This window comes from Nycticebus coucang, chromosome 9 (genome assembly GCF_027406575.1).
Source record: "Nycticebus coucang isolate mNycCou1 chromosome 9, mNycCou1.pri, whole genome shotgun sequence".
NCBI classification, from domain to species: domain Eukaryota; kingdom Metazoa; phylum Chordata; class Mammalia; order Primates; family Lorisidae; genus Nycticebus; species Nycticebus coucang.
Genome location: NC_069788.1, coordinates 63,125,648 through 63,144,980, shown reverse-complemented (window position 1 = coordinate 63,144,980; position 19,333 = coordinate 63,125,648). Strand labels below are relative to the sequence as shown.

Below are 19,333 nucleotides of genomic sequence, written 5' to 3'. Positions count from 1 at the left end.
TGTGTGAAATTTGTGAAATGGAAGAGGTACTATTTTCCATGGTAAAAGAACAATTAGATACATATTTGTTCAGGTTAGTTGCAGCCATCCAAGTAAGAATATTTAAAAATTTCTCCCTACTTATAAAACTTTATTTTAAAGCACTTTAAGATGCACTCAAAACCCACAAATGATATTTCAGATCTCTGGGAATGAAAGGTTTTAAACTATGAAATACCCTTTCTGGGTTTGTACCAAACATTAAATCTTGATTTCGAAAAGAAAAAAAAAGTCATTCTGAAAGTAACATTAGTAACAACAACGATAAAATAATCGTTTTTAAAAAAACTTGCTCACATATAAAATGTCTTCATGGAAAACTCTCTCAATGAATCTGAAGAAAATTCTCAGAGTTGTCCTGCTAAGACCTGGCTTTTTGTGAAAGATGTGGTAAAAAGACCCAAATGAATTTTGAAAGGAACATAACCTTATAAAATGGCCTAGAGTGTAGGCAGGTTAGAAAGTAATTTTGCTACATTTATTTATGCTCGTTCAGTCCCCCAAACCTTTCCCACAATGTTATTGGATAAAAACTGCAGGAATATCACACAAATTATAAACTCAAGATGTGCAAATCGCAAGGTTCTTTAAAAGTTCATCTTAAAAAGAAAAACACTGGACAAAAATTTCTCCATCCCTTTTCTCTCAGTTTCTCTGCCAACTCTGCATATGCCTTTAACGCTTTCTCAGACATCAAAGTGAAAAGTGCCTCCCGTCAGGTAGTACTTGGTGGTCATTTATTGTCACATACTAGTTCATAATTCACATTCATCTCTTTAAACCACATTGAAACTTTCAATACCTTGCTCGTGAGCAACTCTGCAGAGCTGAAATGTAGTTACAGTGTTGAAAAAAAAAAAAAGAAAGCAACTTAGTTTTTGTTGTTGTTTTTTCTTCCCAAAGAGTTTAAAGTGAGTTACAGTACTTGTTGAATGATAGACCAAGATGCTTGGTAATAAAGTGTGAACAGCATTTTAAGTGCTTAGAGATAGTAATATATGCTCATCTTCAAAATCTAATTCCTTGTGTCACACTGGATTCTGAAAAAAGTGGCACCCGAGTTGTCCATAGTCATGAACTATAAACAGTACTAGAGTTAAAAGACAAAAAGATTTTGCAAACTCAACTCGAAGAGCTTCCATGGCTCTCACGGAAGGGCAGTTTGCATCTACCTCTTGGGAGCGAAGTCAATGAAAGAACCTGATTGGTTTTCCTAACACTGCACAGAGACCGGCGTGGGCGTTCATTCTCCCCCCTAACCTCCACCCCCCCACGTGGAGTGATGTGAGTGGTGGCTTCCCTGTCTACCATGACACCCTGGTGACACCCCTGCATTCGTAAAGCAGAAATGAAATCCCACGTGTGGCAGTTGCTCTTTTTTAAAAAAAAATATATCAGTGCAGTCAGGCCCCATAGGGGGAAATATATATCTATACGATTAAAAGTTGCTTTTATTGTAAAATAGGTTGGAGAGAAAAAAATGCTCTTTTAAACGGTTAGCTTTCCATCCACCGTCTGATACCTCTCTACAATGCCCTAAAGTGGGAACCCCAGGAGGACACTGGACCTCATCCCATGCTGACAGCAAGAGAGGGAGGCAGAGAGACAGGAGACTCGCACTCGCTGCCGCACGCACCCCTGCAGGTCCCTCCCCACCCAACTTTCTCTTGATGCTGGCGGCAGGTCAGTGCTCACTGCATGCTTCTGTGCTGCTAGGGAAGACAGAGGCTAGGAAGCCACATGCCTTCTTTCCTCCTGGGATGCCTGGAGGCTGGACTGTCCCTGCTCTGGCCCTCCACCTGCCCCTCACTGAAAAAGCATATGCACCAGTCTCCTGTGACACACCTGCTGTAACTCTAATGACAAGGTTAGAACAGAAACCTAAAATAAGGATAACATGTAAATACTGTGTTATTTAGCCTACAGTACAGTAATCTGGATACAAAGGGTAAGGGAGAGCCACGATTCCTTTCCCCCACGCTGCCTCTACTTGCCTACGTTAGACCGGCCTTCAATGCAAATCTTAACCTCCTGAGGAATTAGAGAAGGCTTAGGAAGAGTCAAAGGCGGCTCGTCTTCCGACTTCTCCAGTTTGCGGGTCTCCGGCGCTGACCACCTCCTCTTCCTCGTGGCCGTGGGCTTGCTGGGTTCTATTTTGGTGAGGAAGGGCGCTGCAGGCAATCCTATCTTTTCTGGAAACTTCAGTTCACCGTTCTCAGAGAGCATCTGGGCACTTCCCTGATTGATTCCGTTTTCCTGCTCGGTGTACCTGTGTCTACTGCCCGCCAGGCCGTCGGTCTTTGAGTGCTTCAGCAGGACGCTGGCAGGATCCGCGGGCGGGCCCTTTTTAACAGAGCCGTTCTTCAGGTTCTTGAGGGTTAGCGAGATGCAGACGTCCCCAACTGAGAGTTTGGAACACGGCAAATCAAAGAGCTGGCTGGTTCTCTCTGGACAGCACGACGACCAGCCCTGTCCAAACACAAAAAAAGGATACTCTACCAAAACTTCAACGCTGACCTGTGGAGACAGTGAGAGACAGAGAGAGGCAGAAGGAAGGAAACAAAGGAAAACATTTTATTCTTGTTTTATTTTAAACACACACACAGGTCGAACAGGACCGGTAAAAAAGGACTTGGTTTAGAAACTCCTCCTCCCCCAGCAAACAGGAGAAACAAAGCTCTTCACTTTCGGTCGTTTCTATACTTACCATATATAGATGCTGGGCAGAAGCCAGGGAAGGAACTTTCCAGTGTACAAGTCCATTCAGTATTCAAAATATTCTGAGTATTAGCTCTACTGTCTCTATTCAAACAAGGCCGTCAACCCCCAGCAAAAACAAAACACCTACTTAGCGTTGGGCACCAAGTTAGGTTCTGCAAGGTGACTTAGAAGCTCACTGTGGTTTTGCATTTTACCAGCTCCCTGGACAAGTGCTGTTACTATGGATGACAGGACAAAATATGGACCAGAGAGAGACTGGATATAAGCTCCATGAGGCAGGCTTTAATGTGTTTAATCACTGTATTCTAAGTCTCTAAAAGGGTACGTGGCATATGGTGTGAGTTTATTTATTGGATGAATGAATGTGTCCTGGGAGCCTGAAGGATCATGGGCAGGATTTGAAGAGGCTCAGGGGCAGGATGCTACTGCAGAAAGGTAAAACAGACACTGAGCGCTCCAGTGCCCAGTGTAGCCCCAGGTTTTCAAATTAGTCCCTGCAAAGAATAAAAGCAGGTGAAGCCCAGTACACTCTCAATAGCAGCCATTTTCTCCATCCACTATGCATCATGTATTTAGGATAAATAAATCAACTAAAAAGACAGTCCTGGTCCCAGAGGAATTCACAATCAAGTAAACCAAAAAAGGCCCATAGACAAGAATTGCCAATCACTCGTGGCAGGTGGGTTATGGAGTTCCGTACCCTACTAAGTTACTGGAGAACACTTTGGAGAAGAAGATAAATAAAGAAGTCTTCCTGGATGAGGATACGCTGCACTGAGATTTAAACAATAAAAGGGGTAGAGTGGAAAAGACATTTCTGAAGTCGGGACATGTGGATAAAGGCGAGGAGATGGTGTGTGCAGGGCTCTGCAAGCAGTCCAGCTAAAGGCTTACTACTGCCATAAAGTTAGGCTGAAATGCTCTGGAGGTTTTTATAGTTTAATTCCCATGGAAATTGCATTTCTCCAACTTTATATATAAAAAAAGAGAATAATGAAGTAGTTTAAAAAGTTAATTTTCAAGGCCCTTCTAGATTTAGGAGACTAGGCAATTTAAACCAACCCTCCTGCTGAGGATAACTAAACACTCTGAACACAAAAATAAAAGCAAATAAAATAAAAAACCATGGAAAAAATGTTAACAATTATTTTTCTTATGATACTGGACAGAAAATAAGATAGTAAAAATTACTAGGTTGGATCAGGAAAGGATCTGAACCTGGTATTTGAAGCCTATTGTCTTCCTAGGGCATCAGTATGTTCCAAAGTGGAGCAGTTGTGAAATCAAGTGTGTTTTTGATAGCCTTAAGGGAATGGAGTTCAGGGTACACCAAGGCAGGGGAATCTCTGGTGAACTCCACTTATTTGGGCTGTGACTGCAAAGCATTGGTAATGGTGAACCAGAAGCAGACAGGGCTTTCTAGGACAGAAGATCATTTTGAATCATCTTAGGCCCTAAAGTTGGATGAAGGTCTTAAATTATTTCCACAAACAATTCTGCAAATAAAAGGCTAGCATTGAACTTAAAAGTGGAGAGGGGCATGAGGAGACCAGGTAACATGAATAAAACCTCCAAGAGACAATAAAAATACACACAGAGGGGCTTCTGATACACAGTTGTCAGTATAGACTTGAACTGACTGTGCTTACAATATTTAAGAAGATGGAAGACAAGCTTGAGGATTCTGATAGAGAACTAGAATTTACTTTTTAAATGATCCAGAAAAGGTAAAGAATTCAAAAAACACACCCAGCGAAATCAAGAATGCAATGGGTTTTCCAACTAAATAGACACGGTTTAAGAGAGAGTTAGTGAACAGGATTTTCTAATCAGAGCTCTAGAAAAAACTATGTACTATGAAAACAGCCACAAAAAGATGGATAATACTGAAGAGAGGTTAAGAGGTTAAGAGACAAGATACATTGAGATCCACCAGATACACAATTTGGAAGAAGAAGGAGAGAGATAAGGGGGCAGAAGTAATACTTGAGGAGGTAATGGCTAAGAATTTCCCCTAACTAATGAGAGATACAAGCTATGGATTCAAGAAGACCTAACCCAAGTAGGAAAAATAAAAAAAAATTCCTCGTTTTAGTAGGTCATAGTTAAATTGCTACAAGTTGAAGGCATGCTGTAAGCCAAAGGCAGGAGAAAGTATCTTTAAAACCTCCAGAACAAAATACATACATTACCTCCAAAGAAGCAACAATTAAACGTACAGTTTATGTCTCATCAAAAATAATAGAAGCCAGAAGAAAATGGAATATCATTCACGTGCTAAAGAGATAGTATTTCCAATCAAAAATTTTCTATGCAGCAAAAAGATTCTTCAAGTATGAAGGCAAAATAAAGACATGCTGAAATGGTAATTAAGAGACTTCTGTCAGATCTGCATGATGCAAAATACTAAAGAGTATTCTTTAGGTAGAAAAAATGAATCCAGATAGTTTGTGGATGAAGGGTGTGAAGAGCAAGGAAAACGGTAGATGTGTGGGTAGGTTAAAATGAGTAACGGCTACATACAATAATATTTAAAATGTTCTGTTGAATTTTATACACATGCATATACACAGAGGCAAATAAATAATTCAAATACAAAACACTCTTAAAAGTCAATTATCCTCTTTGGTAACTCCGACTGATCTAGTTTTGACACATTCTAGAATGACAGACTTCACGGCATCCTTAGAAAACGTGTTTTTAGAAGGGACAACTCGATTGAATTCTATGGAAGCCTATTTCTACTGTTCATGTATAAGCCCCAACTCATGTGCATGTTGTCTGGGGAGCTGCATTGTTCTGGGCTATTTTAATAATGTGAAGAGAGCTAAAACTTTTCTTACTCTTTGTCAAACATTCAGGTACACATTTTACTCAAAGTATTTTGTGTAATGCTTACAATATACAAGTGAGACAAGTATTGATATTTCAATTTTATTAATAGTCACAGAGAGACTAAATCACTTGCCTAATTTCATAGCTGTTAGTTGGTGGGATTTAATCTCAGTAAGTCCCCAACGTGTTTTCTTTCTTTCTTTTTTTTTTGAGACAAAGTCTTACTCTGTCACCAAAGCTAGAGTGCTATGGCATCAGCCTAGGTCACAGCAAACTCAAATCCCTGGCTTCAAGGGATCTTCCTGTCTCAGCCGCCCAAGTACCTGGGACTACAGGCACCCGCCACAATGCCTGGCTGATTTTTCTATTTTTTGCAGAGATGGGGTTTCGCTGCTCTTGCTCAGGTTTGTCTCTAACTCCTGAGCAACAAATCCTCCTGCCTTGGCCTCCCAGAGTGCTAGGATTACAGATGTGAGCCATTGTACCCCCCCATTTTCTTTTTCTTAAGCTACCTGATCTCCACCCCGTGAACAAAGACATTACAACATCACCGAAAAACGAAAACTTTTAACATTTCCACTATCCCCAACAGTGGGGAATATCACTTGAAGTAAGTAAGAGCCAATGACATGAGCTCACAGATTTGTTTCATGGTACTGAAAACTGGGATATCCTATCTGTTTACGTCTTCTCATACAATTCTAGTCACCCCATGTAAGTGTGTGATAAGGTTGAGGTTCAGTTTCAGAACTGCGTTTCCATTAAACACACATATCTACTTGCATATAAATATTTACAACAGTACTTACATCAGATGGGGATGCCCACTGTACTGTAAACAGGGGGGACCAACCAACCTAGAACTGGCTCCACAGGTCCTCTCCCAAACCTCTTACAGCCATTAACAAATCTTACGTCAAATAGGATCGTTTAGCTGCATTTCCAAGTTACAAAAACAAAGTTCTCTTGTGTAAATATATCACAGGAATCTCTACCAGACTACCAGTTCGCTGGTTCCTAACACCAGTGGTCATGTGACATTTCTCATCCCAGAACTCCTATTTCCAAACACATCAGCCTCTTTTGGGGCTCTGCATGTTCTTGGGTAATTCCCTGCCCCCTTGCTGGCAGGCAGCCTGATACTTACTAATGAAGAGGTCCTTGGTGTGACAGCCATATGATATACATTTCTCAGGGCAGCTAATATTTTATTTTTCAGAAATAACATCTGTACTCATAGATAAATCTGTCTGGAGATTTTCACCTTACCACGTGTTTACAACTCATTAAGGAAAAATGTCTTGGCTGGTGTGATGGCTCATGCCTATAATCCTAGCACTGTGGGAGTCTGGGGCCAGAGGATCTCTTGGGTTTAGGAGTTTGAGATCAACCTGAGCTGGTGAGACCCCATGTCTACTGAAAATAGAAAAATTAGCTAGGTATGGTGGCAAGCAAATGTAGTCACAGTTACTTGGAAGGCTGAGGAAGGACGATTGCTTGAGACCAGGAATCTGAAGTTGCTGTGAGTTAGGATGAGGCTATGCACTCGAGCCTGGGCTCGAGTGAGACTTTGTGCCCCTCCTCCAAAACAAATATTTTCGAGTGAGACTTTGTGCCCCTCCTCCAAAACAAATATTTTCAAGCCCTTTGTAACAGGTAATGTAATTGATTACTTTAAGAGCTATAATGCAGATACATATATTTACTATTCAAGACAGTATTTGAACATTAAATAAAGTCTTTCATTATTCCCTCAGCGGAAAACTCCAAAGGCAGGCCTTAGAACTAAGTGCTGTGGTATGGTCCATAGCTAGAACAGTCTAACTAAAAATTCATGAAAGAAAAGTGATGGAGAGAGAATATTTGAGATCTGCACTCAAGAAAGCCGATGGTAATGGATTTATTTTAAACTAGATAGACTTGGGAGATTCTTCTCCATCACTTCCTAGTCTCAGCTCTTTGGTCCCCTCTGCCTAAATTCTGGCTCTGCCTCCCCTCAAAGGAGCTGTGCCATCCTGGGAAGCCAGACATCCTGGGCTGGATCTATGCAAGCTGAGTTAGGAGTAAAAGATTATTCAGATAATCTAATTGCTGTAGGCACTGGATTGGCTAGCTCAGGGTAGGGCTATTTTTCTTCTCACTAATTATCTAGCTTGAAATAGATAATGCACCTCCCACCCCTGGGGTCTGAATGTTCGTGAATTAAAATATGGTTTTTCCCTTTCTTTGGTGAAAGTTAAAATCTTGTTGCACATATCTCAAATTAGTACACCAAAGTATTCATAACAAATCTATTTTTATTTTATAATTAGGTTTGTCATAAGGACATACAGATTCTTAAAGGTTAACTGATCATGAACAGTTAATGAAGAAATCTCACTGAGGGAGTTTTTTTTTTTTTTTCAGTGAGACTATCTAGTCAGGTCTGTCTGCTTGCAATTCCATTGGAAAGGCACATTATCTACCTCAAAACATGCTGTCAGTGCCAATACAGACTGCTTTGGATTTGAAACAGAGAAGGTGTGATTCTGAGGCATGCTGTCACCTTAAACTGGGAAAACGAGTCTGCGAATTCCTTGTGTGTGTGTGTGTTCCCTGTGGTTCTGAGAGCTCAAAATATTATTCAGTGAGTGTTCCTTATGACATACTCTGTGCTTTGTAGTTTATTTAATAAAGTTCAATAAGCTTACACTGAGGGTTAATAAGCAGGTTTTTCCCTTTCTTTGGTGAAAGTTAAAATCTTGGGTCAATAAGCACCTACTGAGGGTTACAGACCCTCGTAGACAACCTGTTGTTTCAGGCCTAGTCTCCTGCCTTCCATGTGGAGACACCACATACATGTAAAGCAAGCAACTTCATAGGGTGCATCCGGATACCGACTATTATATTAGCTAATGATGTCCACTGGGATGTCTAATTGACAAGTCAAGTGTAAAGTGAGCGAAGCAGACCTCCTGAAGTCGTCCTGCCCAGGGGCACGGCCCATGTTCCTCCCCATCTCCATAAGTGGTATCCCCATTCTGACAGTTGTTCAGGCCAAAGGCTTAGGAATCACACCTTCCTTCATTCTTTCTCTCATACTACACATATGCAAATCATAAGCAATTCTTACCAGTTTCTCATCCACATATACCCAGGAGGAGACCATTTCCCACTAATTCTACCATCTTTGTTCTGGCCAAGCCAACACCTCACTTGCTGAGTTAGTCCCTATCAACAAGCCCACTGTGGTCTGTACTCACCCCTGTCACTATGCTGTAGGAAAACTAGTCTCTTTGCTGTTCCTTCAATTCCAAAGATACTTGTGCCCTCTGGTTTGTGCACCTGCTGTTCCCTCCACTTGGTATCTTTTTTGCCCCATTTTCCTTCTTAGATATAGCTTCCCACATAGCTCTATTTAAATTCACAATCTTCTAGTCTCTTTATCATCTTATTTATGCTGCTTTATTTTTCTCCTTTAGCACTTTTTTTTTGAGACAGTCTCATTCTCTTGCCCAAGGTGGAGTGCAGTGATGTCATCATAGCTCACTGCAAGCTCAAGTGATCTCACTGCCTCAGCCTCCCAAGTAGCTAGGATTACAGGTGCACACCATCACACCCAGCTGATACTTTTATTTTTTCTTAGGGATGGGGTTCTCATTCTTGATGGTCTAGTCTTGAACTTCTGAGCTCAAGCTGTCCTCCTGCTTTGGCTTCCCAGAATGTTAGGATTATAGGCATAAGCCACTGACCATACCCATCTCCCTACATTTTTTAATCTTTTGATTTTTTTTTTTTTACTTGCTTGCATGCTTGCCCATCAGTTTCATCTCTTCCCCCCAAACTCATTGTTCTATCCCCAGAGTCTAGAGTACTTCCAGACATCTAAAAGGTGCTCAGTAAAAATAGGAAAGAATAAATACAGGCAGTCCCCAGATTATGAAGAGACAGGTTCTGTAAGTTTGTTCTTAAATTGAATTTGAGTTTAAGTTGCAACAGGCACATCACTTATTACCTGTAATAGCCTCTGTTTGTGAATTGCATGTAAGTTGGATGTTTGTATCTTGGGGATTGCCTATAGTTGTATTTGCGTTTTCTTTTCTTTTTTTTTTTTTTTTTAGAGACAGAGTTTTACTTTATTGCCCTTGGTAGAGTGCTGTAGCATCATGGCTCACAGCAACCTCCAGCTCCTGGGCCTAGGAGATTCTCTTGCCTCAGCCTCCCGAGTAGGTGTGACTACAGGTGCCTGCCACAACGCCCGGCTATTTTTTGTTGCATTTTGGCCCGGGCGGGTTCAAACCCGCCACCTTCAATACATGGGGCCGGCGCTCTACCCACTGAGCCACAGGCACCGCTTCCTCTATGTGCTTTTCCTATGGAAAAAATGTTGCAATGGCAGAACTGGCCAACAGAGGACACTGTTTAGACAATGGAGAGGCTGCCTGTTCTTGTTTGTGTAACCAGCCAGGACTAAATTAAGCTATGTGAATGATGCCCCATGATCATATCAATGTACACAGCTATGATTTAATAAAAAAAAAAGAAAAAAAAATAAATTAAGCTATGGTCGGCCCCAGGGCCTGGCTCAGCGGTGACAGGCAGCTTTCTGGTCTGAGCTGTAGCTGCCTTGTCCTGTCAGATGCTGAGTTTGTCATGATCTCATCGAATCATGCTTTGAATTATTTTCTTTCCATTCTTGCTCCTTCAGTTGTGCTAATAATCAGTAATTTATTTTATGATCGTACTGGGGTTCCAACCATTTTCCAGGATCGCCTGTGATGAAAATAAATTCATGAGAACACTACCACATACAACCAAAACATGTTACATAACTGCTGGCAGCTCAATAGAGCCTGTTTTTTTCATCCCGTAAATACATCCTTTTCCAAACACCTTAAGCAGTCTGTAGGTTGAAAGGTGAGCATAGATGGCTTTTGTCCTTTAGTCAGCTGAAGTACCCTCTGTCTTTCCTCTCTAGGTACCTTGGAGCCAGTGCCTCTTGTGTGCAGGGACAGTTCACCCCCCTCCTCCATCATCCTTCCCTACCCACCTCCTGCTGCTGCTAGCACATCATCTGCATTCCACTGGGTATGCAAACCAACTCCTCCAAAACCATCACCTTCAACTTCCATTTTGGAAGGAAGAACCAAGACAGGGAGGCAACACAGCCTCACATCTGGGCTGCTAATTATACATTCAATGTCACCTTCCTAGCATGGCTAATGACTGGCTTTTATGATCATTTTTAGCTCCTCTGTGTAAAAGCTTAATAACATTTCTTCTATTACTTAGTCAATAACTTCTGTATCTAAATGCTATAAGCACACATGCATGTCGCATATTTATGCTGTTTGATTGTATATTTCAATCTTAGATTGGTGCTATGTCTATATACACACATATGTACATATCATCAAAAACAAGATAGAAAGAAAACAAAACGTCTGTTGTTTAAATATGTCTCCCTTTTCCTCCACCGAATCCCTGTTTTCACAAATGCGAAGGGCATCTGTTTTACAAAACATTTTTGTGCGACACTATCCCAAACATACAAATTCTGCCTGTAGCTGGGAGCAATGAAATCCCTCAGAAGCTGGTTTCAGAAGCTAGCTTTTGGTGGAAATTATTAAATTGGGAATTCCTAACTCTGTCTGTAAGTGAAACTCGTGATCCTGTTTTACCTGTAGAGAAAAGCCAGTCTGCCTTCCCGGAAGGCTAGTTTGCCTGACTACATTCTTAACACGAAGAAAATCAGAAAACCTGGTGAGAGGGATTAAGGTGAGACAGAAGAGACCCATTTACTTTGATAGTTTAAAAACCATTAATAAAACAGTCAAAACTCTTCAGCTGAGGGTAAGAATATCTGTGAGTGTTCTATTTAAAACATTTAATGCTAACCCTGAGACACTCTCTGGTGGAAGCATTTCAAAATTGCCCAGTAAACCCACGCTCTAGCCTTGTGACACCTCCAAACCAAATCCCAAATTAAAAATTGGGTCTCACATCTGGTGGTACAGCTCACACAACTTCCCCGTGGAAAGGTCCCACTCGGAGGCTCAGGGCTGGCCAGGAAGGATACTGCTCCAAAGGTGACCACAGCACCTGACATCATAGCCCATAGGCACAGATTCTAGCCCTTGCCCTCCTCTTCTGGGGTCTTACAATTTGTGCCTGATGGACAACAGTATAATATTGTGCTAAAAGGAAAGGAGCCAGCAAAGCCACAGAAGACACTAAGGAACCTGAAATGTATATGACTGAGTGAAAGAAGCCAGCCTGAAAAGACTACATACTATAGGATTCCAACTACATGACGTTCTGGGAAAGGCAAAACTGTGGAGACCGTGAAAAGATCGGGGCTTTCCAGGGGTTAGAGGTAAGGGTAGAAAGATGAACAGAGGCAGCGTGAAGGATTCTTAGGGTGACAGAACTATTCTTCATGACACTGTAATGTTGAAACACAACATCATGCATTCACCAAAACCCACAGAACATACACATGAAGAGTGAACCCTAAGGTAAACTATGGACTTCAGTTAATAATAATGTATCAATGTGGCTCATCCATCGTAACAAATGGATTAAGCTACTCCAAGATTTTAATAAGGGGGAAACTATATGTGTGGAAACTGTCTCTACTTTCTGCTCAAGTCTTTGTAAACCTAAAACTGCTTTAAACAATAAGTCTATTAGAATTTTTCTTTCTTTAAAAAAAGCTATAACTATGGTCTGAGAGCTGCTTTAATAATGCATACCAGATCACTTAGCTGGAGGCACTTCTATCACACAAGGTTAAAAGAGAGCATTTCTCTCGCGTCTTTGGAGGGGACTCAGAAACAAAAAAATGTGGTTAGATATAATTCTCTGTTGGAACCTTTCCAACACTAGAATGGATAGGAAGTTTATTACGTGGGCTTTGCACACAGGGCAGTTGCCGGCTATCTTTTCTTTGCTACATTAGGATTCATTTCCACGAGACTGGGCATGTTGGATGCTGGCAAGCAGGTCTGCCTTGGCTGCTGAGGGACTGACTTTCCAGGCTCATGTGCTGCTCGCACGAGGGCCTTGACTATTTTTAGGCATCAGCTAATCCATTCAATGCTAATGCTGCCACTGATGACTCACAGTCCACAGCAGTCACATTAATACATAGTGGAATGAAAGAAAAGCCATCAGTAGGCTGACAGTAAGCACGGCGTTACTACACACCCTACAAGCACACACACGCACACACGCCCACACTCACACCAGGACAGTCGGGAGAAGAAAATGGCACTGAATATTAAGCAGCTACCAAGTAAGTCAGGAAAACAGTCACCCGGAAGGACCTGGGAAGCAACAGACAGCCCTAATACCATACGGGGATTGGCATTTAGGGAAGAAGCAGTCAAAGGGAAGTATTGGCCCAGAGCACTTCACAAATAAATTTTACTACACAGCTACCAAGCAAATACCGCTTACTCTTCAGAAAAGCTGAGCCTAGGGAGGGTGACAGAGGGGGGTGGGCAGGCTGCTTACAAGGGAGAACACAGCAAAGCCCCCCAGGCAGGGCCATCTCGGCAGGCAGGGGCTCTCTCAGCCGGCATGTTGCTAACACCCTTTCTGTAGAAGAGGGCCACTCAAGTCCCTGTTTCTCCATCAGTCCTCTGACTCATCTGAAGGGCTGGACCACCAGCCCTCAAGTCCAGCTCATTCTCGGAAAAGCAGATGGCATGTGCATGCTCACTTGACATAGCGACCGGCCGTTTAGAAACCTTGTACACTTTTCATTTTCCCTTCCCTGCTACAAGTTAGATGACTTTGGCCCTGAGAATAGAGTGGTTTGCTTCTGAAGAATAAACAAAAATCCTCATACTCCTAAGAGTTTATGGAAGGAGAGATAGCCTTTGAATGCCTAGAAAGAAGAGGAACTTTTGCAGTGAGCATATTCTACTGTGTCAGGAGCACAGACTTAGGTCTTTCGGGCTCCAGGTCCCACGCTTTCCTACTTCCCACACGAGGCCCCAGTGTGATGCCCCCCACTCCACTTCTCTGGCATTGTACTGGCTCCGGTGTGGATGTTACTGCCCAAGGGTACCATCTGGGACTTACCATAGACTTACGGCCTCACCTTTGAGAGTGAGGCCCAAGGGAGGTGATTCTGTTGTCCTTTGTGGCTTTCAACCAGAATCAAGGCACGGCAAAGGAGCAACTTCCCCTCATGGGGCTGAATGTGCTACTGTCCTCGGCTGCAGAGGACGGAGGGGCTTACACAGAGATAAAGGACACCACCGAGATTCCCCTTTCCTCCCCTGAAATTCCACAGCACCTGGGGTGGGGGTGGGCTGGGAATGCAGGATGCTTTGCCTTGGCAGAGAAAAGCTACGGGGGCAGCAAGGAATGCAGGAATGCATTTTCCTCCCACCTTGCCTCTTCTGGAGCATCAGCTGGGACAACACTGGAGGCATCCTTCCACTCTAACACTTAGAACTTCAGCTCCATAAAAATAATCATCAAGATAAAAACCCTTCCGTTTTACACAGAATGACCTTAGTCTCCTATGAGGTCCAAGGGCAGATTAGCATGAGTCAGTGAAGGTTCTCCTAATCCCCACCCCTGGTTTTTGGTTAGCGGATGCCAATAAATTCTACAAGGGCTGTTTTGGAAGGTAGAAAAGTGCATGATTAAAACACTGAGGAGGCTCAAGAGATTATGCTGTATAAAGAATCATCTGCTTGTTTTAGAGATGGGAAAAACTGCAGCTGGGAGAAGTTAAGCTTCTGTCCCGCCACAGAAGCCCGGCCCCTGGCACTCTCCCTGCTACACTGCAGCCACACCACAGGGAATGACGTTGGGAGGTTTGTGGTCATGCTTGCTGTGACTCTCTATTCAGGAAGGATTTATGCCTAGGATCACAGAGCCATCTGTCTTGTAGAAAACCATCCCTTCTTCCAAAACTTCCCCAACCAAATTTGTGATTTCGCTAATTCGGTTCAACAATGTGCACATTTCTAAATTTCTCTGTGGATGCAAGTGTTAGCAGCACCTAACCAATTGAGAAGAACTGGATGATTCTTCAGGCCAGAGGGGAACACTGCTGGGACAGGCCCTGACAAGGAAGAGAAGGATGTGGCCCTCGGAACATTATTTAAGTCCAGATGTGAGTTCTCTCTCTTCCCCTATCCCTCCCTCTCACTTTCCCTCTCTTTCTCTCTACCGACTCTGAACCTGTCACTTGTGGCAAACACAGCTGGTGGAGTATTTTAGCTGTGATGATGTCAGCCAATTTCTGATAGGCTCCTCAGTAAAGTGACAAATCATTGGCTACGTTGGGGCCTTGAGCTTATGTTATCATGACATGAATCCCCAGCCACCCCTTCAGCAGACCTCAGCCCTCTCGCCTGTCTTTGCAGTAGCCCTCCCGGGCAGGCTGTCCCAACAGAACTGCCAACAGGTCAGGACAAACCTTCTACCTGCTCATTTACACCTTGGCTGTCAGCAGACAGACTCTGTGTTCTGCCTATGGGAAAGAGAGAAAGACCTCTGGCTGCACAAGGAAGCCAAACTCTGTATAACCTAAGCGTTCGCTTTGCAAAGTTCTAAGCAGAGGTAAACACATCCAGGGTCTTCCTCTCCAAGAACTAAGAGGGCCGTGGAGCTCTCAGAACCTGGCAGCGATGGTGGTCAGGCACCAGTAGCATTTCAAAACAAAACCTCTTCCCCTACCTGCCTCTATTCACAGTAATGTTTTAATGATTCAAATTATCTTGCAAACACAATTACCCTTCGCTCCTGTTTATTTCCATGGTTCATTTGGGAAAAGTGGAGAGTTGGCTTTGCTCAAGGTGATTAACTTTCTCTCTACTAGTACTCAACCCTGTTTCACACAGGAAGTGAACAGTAACCAGAGATGGGTAGTAGCTGTAAATAACGATGTCATTTAAAAAAATTCTTATTTTTGCTCTTTTTAAAAAAAAATTAGAACTGTTGAGAAATCTTTCTTGGGCCTTACCAGACACTATAAAACTACAGTGACTGGGCAGCACCTATGGCTCAAAGGAGTAGGGCGCCGGCCCCATATGCCGGAGGTGGTGGATTCAAACCCACCCCAGCCAAAAACTGCCAAAAAAAAAAAAAAAAACTACAGTAATATATCACGATAAACCAAGTATAGACAGTCCCCAAGTTACAAACATCCCACTTAGGTACAACTTGCACAGGAACAGTGTATTACCTGTTCAAACTTATATACAAATTCCACTTGAGAACAAACCTACAGAACCTATCATGTTCATAACCCGAGGACTGCCTGTATTCAGGGCTAAGCACTCTCTGCAATGCAGACCCCTAGCTTGTGCAGGACCCCACATGTAGTCACTTTCAAGCAACTCTGGGAAACACTTTAGAACACTGGTTTTGTCCCCTCTTCACTGGTCTCTTAAAAAATGCTCAAAACAATCCAAAACAGTGACTAGTTTATCTTTCTTTGCTTGTTTTATTTTCTTTCAATGTCCCCAATAGCAGCTATTCCATGACTGTTTTCAACACAAACCTGAAGCCTCCCATTTGAGAGTTTTTAAGTCCTTCATGGAAATATTTCCAGAGACCGAGGGTTTGAGGCAGGGAAGTTCTCAGCTGGGGACAAACCTGTTTGACCAGCAATTTGGACAGTGATTGCTGTGGGATAAATGTGTGCAAGTGATCTAAGAGCCTCAAAAAGGATGGAGGAGCCAGGGGTAACTGAGAGAGTTCACTCATATATCTAGTTTTAACATAACTCAGCTGACTTTACTTAACCACAAGTCCAGCAGGTCACCCGGGGCAGGCCTGACTTTTCAGATTGTATTAACTATGCCTTTTATTTTCTGGATTTTCTGATGCTTTGCTGCTCCTGGAGGGACTGCCCCTCCTAATATTGGCTCATTCTTAGAGATAGCAAACCACTCCACCTGGAAACTGCCTCTCCTATGCAAGCCCACCAATCCAGAGCCCATGCCCTAATTGCCTTCTATATTGGTCTGTCACTCTTACGGCCACTATCTGCCTGCCCTAATCACTGCAGGCCAGCTACCAGACAACTAGGGACACTGCTCCACAGTACACCAAAATTATTCCTACAAGCCAACCCTAAACCTTCTTACCCTTCCATTCCTTCCCAAGCAGAGCTGTCTCCCGATCTGCTGGCCTTGCTATGCCTAAATAATAAGACATATAGAGATAGATACTTTAGGGATGGGTCTCACTATGTTGCCCAGGCTGGAGTACAGTGGCTATTTACAGGAGCAGTACTGATCGGTACAAGAGTTTTTACCTCCTTAATTTCCCACCTAGTCACCCCTCCTTAGGCAACCTGGTGGTGCCCACTTCCAGAAGGCCATCATATTGATGCCAAACTTACTGTGGACACCTCAGCACCATAGTGGCTACAGTCAGTCTAGAACTTCTGGACTTAAGTGATCCACCCTCCTCAGCCTCCTAGGCAGCTGGGACTACAAGCTCACAACACCACGCCTGGCTAATGAGACCTGTATTTTAAAACACAGATGTTGGAATGGGATGTGATGGTTTCAGCATCTAATCTCCCAACCCTGCCAGTATCCTCCATCTTTTCCTGGGAAGAAAAAGCTCAGAATGACTGCTATAAGAGCCTGAAGCAGAATTGGGGTTCCTCATCCTGACCACACAAACACATAAATAACAAGAGTTGTGATTTTCACAGCTATCCCAAGGGGAGTAGATAACTCGCCCCACTCTGGATGCACAGAGTTAATTCATTATAGACAGATGCCATGTTCTTAGAGAACAGAATCCCAACAGGTTGAATCTAAGGTCTAGGTAAAAACGAGAACTTTGCCTCCTGCCTCAGGGAAGTAGTCTATCCCACCAGCACTCCGGTGAAGTGTCCCCTACCTGCGACCCAGGCCAACGTTACCTGTGCTCGGTGCTCCCCCACTGCGAACTGTATCACGGCCACGCCTGGGCTGTGGCCGTCCTCCATTCTCTCCACAGTGCTGGAGTCGATCTTCAGGTCGCTGCTTATCTCTGCGCTCTGGATGAAGTCTTCCGTCTTTAAGTCTTCCACCTTCTTCAGCTCCCCATTGGCCAGCTGGATGATGGAGCCTTTCATGAAGTACGGGGGCAGTGTAGGGGCAGGCGTCGCAGGAGACGCCACCGACTGCACCACGGGCAGGTGGATCTGGGCCTGCACCATGGCCGGGTAGGCGGCCTGGGTACCCAGGGCCTCGGGGCTGAAGTTCTCGCTCTTGGGAAGGGCGGTGGTGACGAAGGTGTGAGGCACTGCAGCGAACTGAGGGGACGACGTGACGATGGCAGGGGCTGCCCCCGACGCTTCCACGTCAGCGCTGCCCACCGGAATGAGCAGGGGCTGCGTGCCGGGGATCACCAGGTGCTGGGGCAGGCTGCCGGCGTAGGTGATGGCTTGCTGCTGGCCGCTCAGGTAGCCAATGACAGAGGGCTGGGTCCCCGCGTAGAAGGCCGTGGCCGGCAGTCCCACCGGGAGTGGCTCGGAGGCGCTGTGCGTGGTCTGGATGACTGTGTGGGGCGACAGCGCATAGGACCGGTGGCCGGGCTTGCCCAGGTGCAGGCTGCTTTTGTCGTTGAGGGTGGAGGGGGAGGCCTCCCGGTGGGCGGCCTGCGGCACCTCCAGGTCTGTGGCGGGCGCGCTGCTGTTGGGCAGGACCATCACCGAGGCCCGCACCCCCGCCGGATCGCGGCTGCTGTAGTCCGCGGGGCTCGGGTGCACCACCACGTGCCTGGACTCGTACGGGTGAGCGACCGACTTGCTGCCTGCCTTGCCCAGGCCCAGGTCGGCCGAGGACGGAGCCCCGTACCGCCGGCTTTTCTCCACCTCGCCGTTGAGGAGCTCCTTGGCCTGGACGGCCTGCTGTAGCCGGCTGCTCTCGGCCTTCTTGGTGGACTCCCGAGAGACGAAGTGGCTGCCGGAGTCGGTGTATTGCACGACGACCTGGGAGGAGGGCCCCAGGGTGAGCGTGTGTGGGATCATCGTCTGGTGGGGGTGGAGGTGGACGGGGATGGCCGGGGGAGAGGCGGTGCGCCCGGTGCTCTGCGGAGAACTGGAAATGTGGACGTACTGGTTCTGCTGGGCGGGTGGTGGGGACCCCGGGGTGATGAGCCCCGGGGTCCTGCCGAGGTGCTGCGGTGGCTGCTCAATCTTGTGTCCCGGTGCCTGGCTCAGGCCGCCCATGTTGGCCAGCAGAGTGGAATAGGCCTCCAGCTGGGAGCGCTGGGATGGAGTGGTGGCCCCCACGGCGGAGGCCACCGAACTGGTGACGGGGTTGGCCGTCGGGGAGATCAGCTGTGACGGGATGAAGCCGGCGTAGGGCCCGCTGTACTGGGAGGACCCAATGAACTGGAAGGTGTGCGGCAGGTGCGTGTACTGCACGGGGGACACTGGAGTCCCTGACTGCGGGGGAGGGTACGCTGTGGGCAGCGTGGTGGCTGCGGGGACAGACCTGGGAGCGCTGGGCGGGGAGTAGTCCAGCCCCGTGGACAATGCTTTGTGTAAACCTATTCCCTGTTGTAAACCAAGCTCCGCCGCGGTCCCCGCCGGCCCGTGCCTCCCTCCCCCATGGCCGCGGCCACCAGGGTTTCCGGGGAGCCATGCGGCGCCCTCGGCCCGGTGGTTGTCACTGGGCAGGGCAGGGGCCTTCTCCTCCGAGGACCGGCTGGTGGCGGGGATCTCGCGCTTCTTGGGAGGCAGGCATTCGTTGCTCCGCTCTTGGTTGGATTTCATTTTTCG

At 45.3% G+C, this 19,333-nt stretch overlaps 1 protein-coding gene across 1 annotated transcript; it reads right to left on the bottom strand.

The window, feature by feature from the left end:
* Positions 1–759: 759 nt before the first annotated feature.
* ATXN1 (ataxin 1) lies at positions 760–19,327 on the bottom strand. Its single transcript, XM_053600879.1, has 2 exons — positions 17,486–19,327; positions 760–2,556 (listed from the first exon to the last, which is right to left on the bottom strand). The coding sequence occupies exons 1-2, from the start codon at positions 19,325–19,327 to the stop codon at positions 2,026–2,028; spliced, it is 2,373 nt and encodes a 790-aa protein (XP_053456854.1). The 3' UTR covers positions 760–2,025.
* Positions 19,328–19,333: the final 6 nt, after the last annotated feature.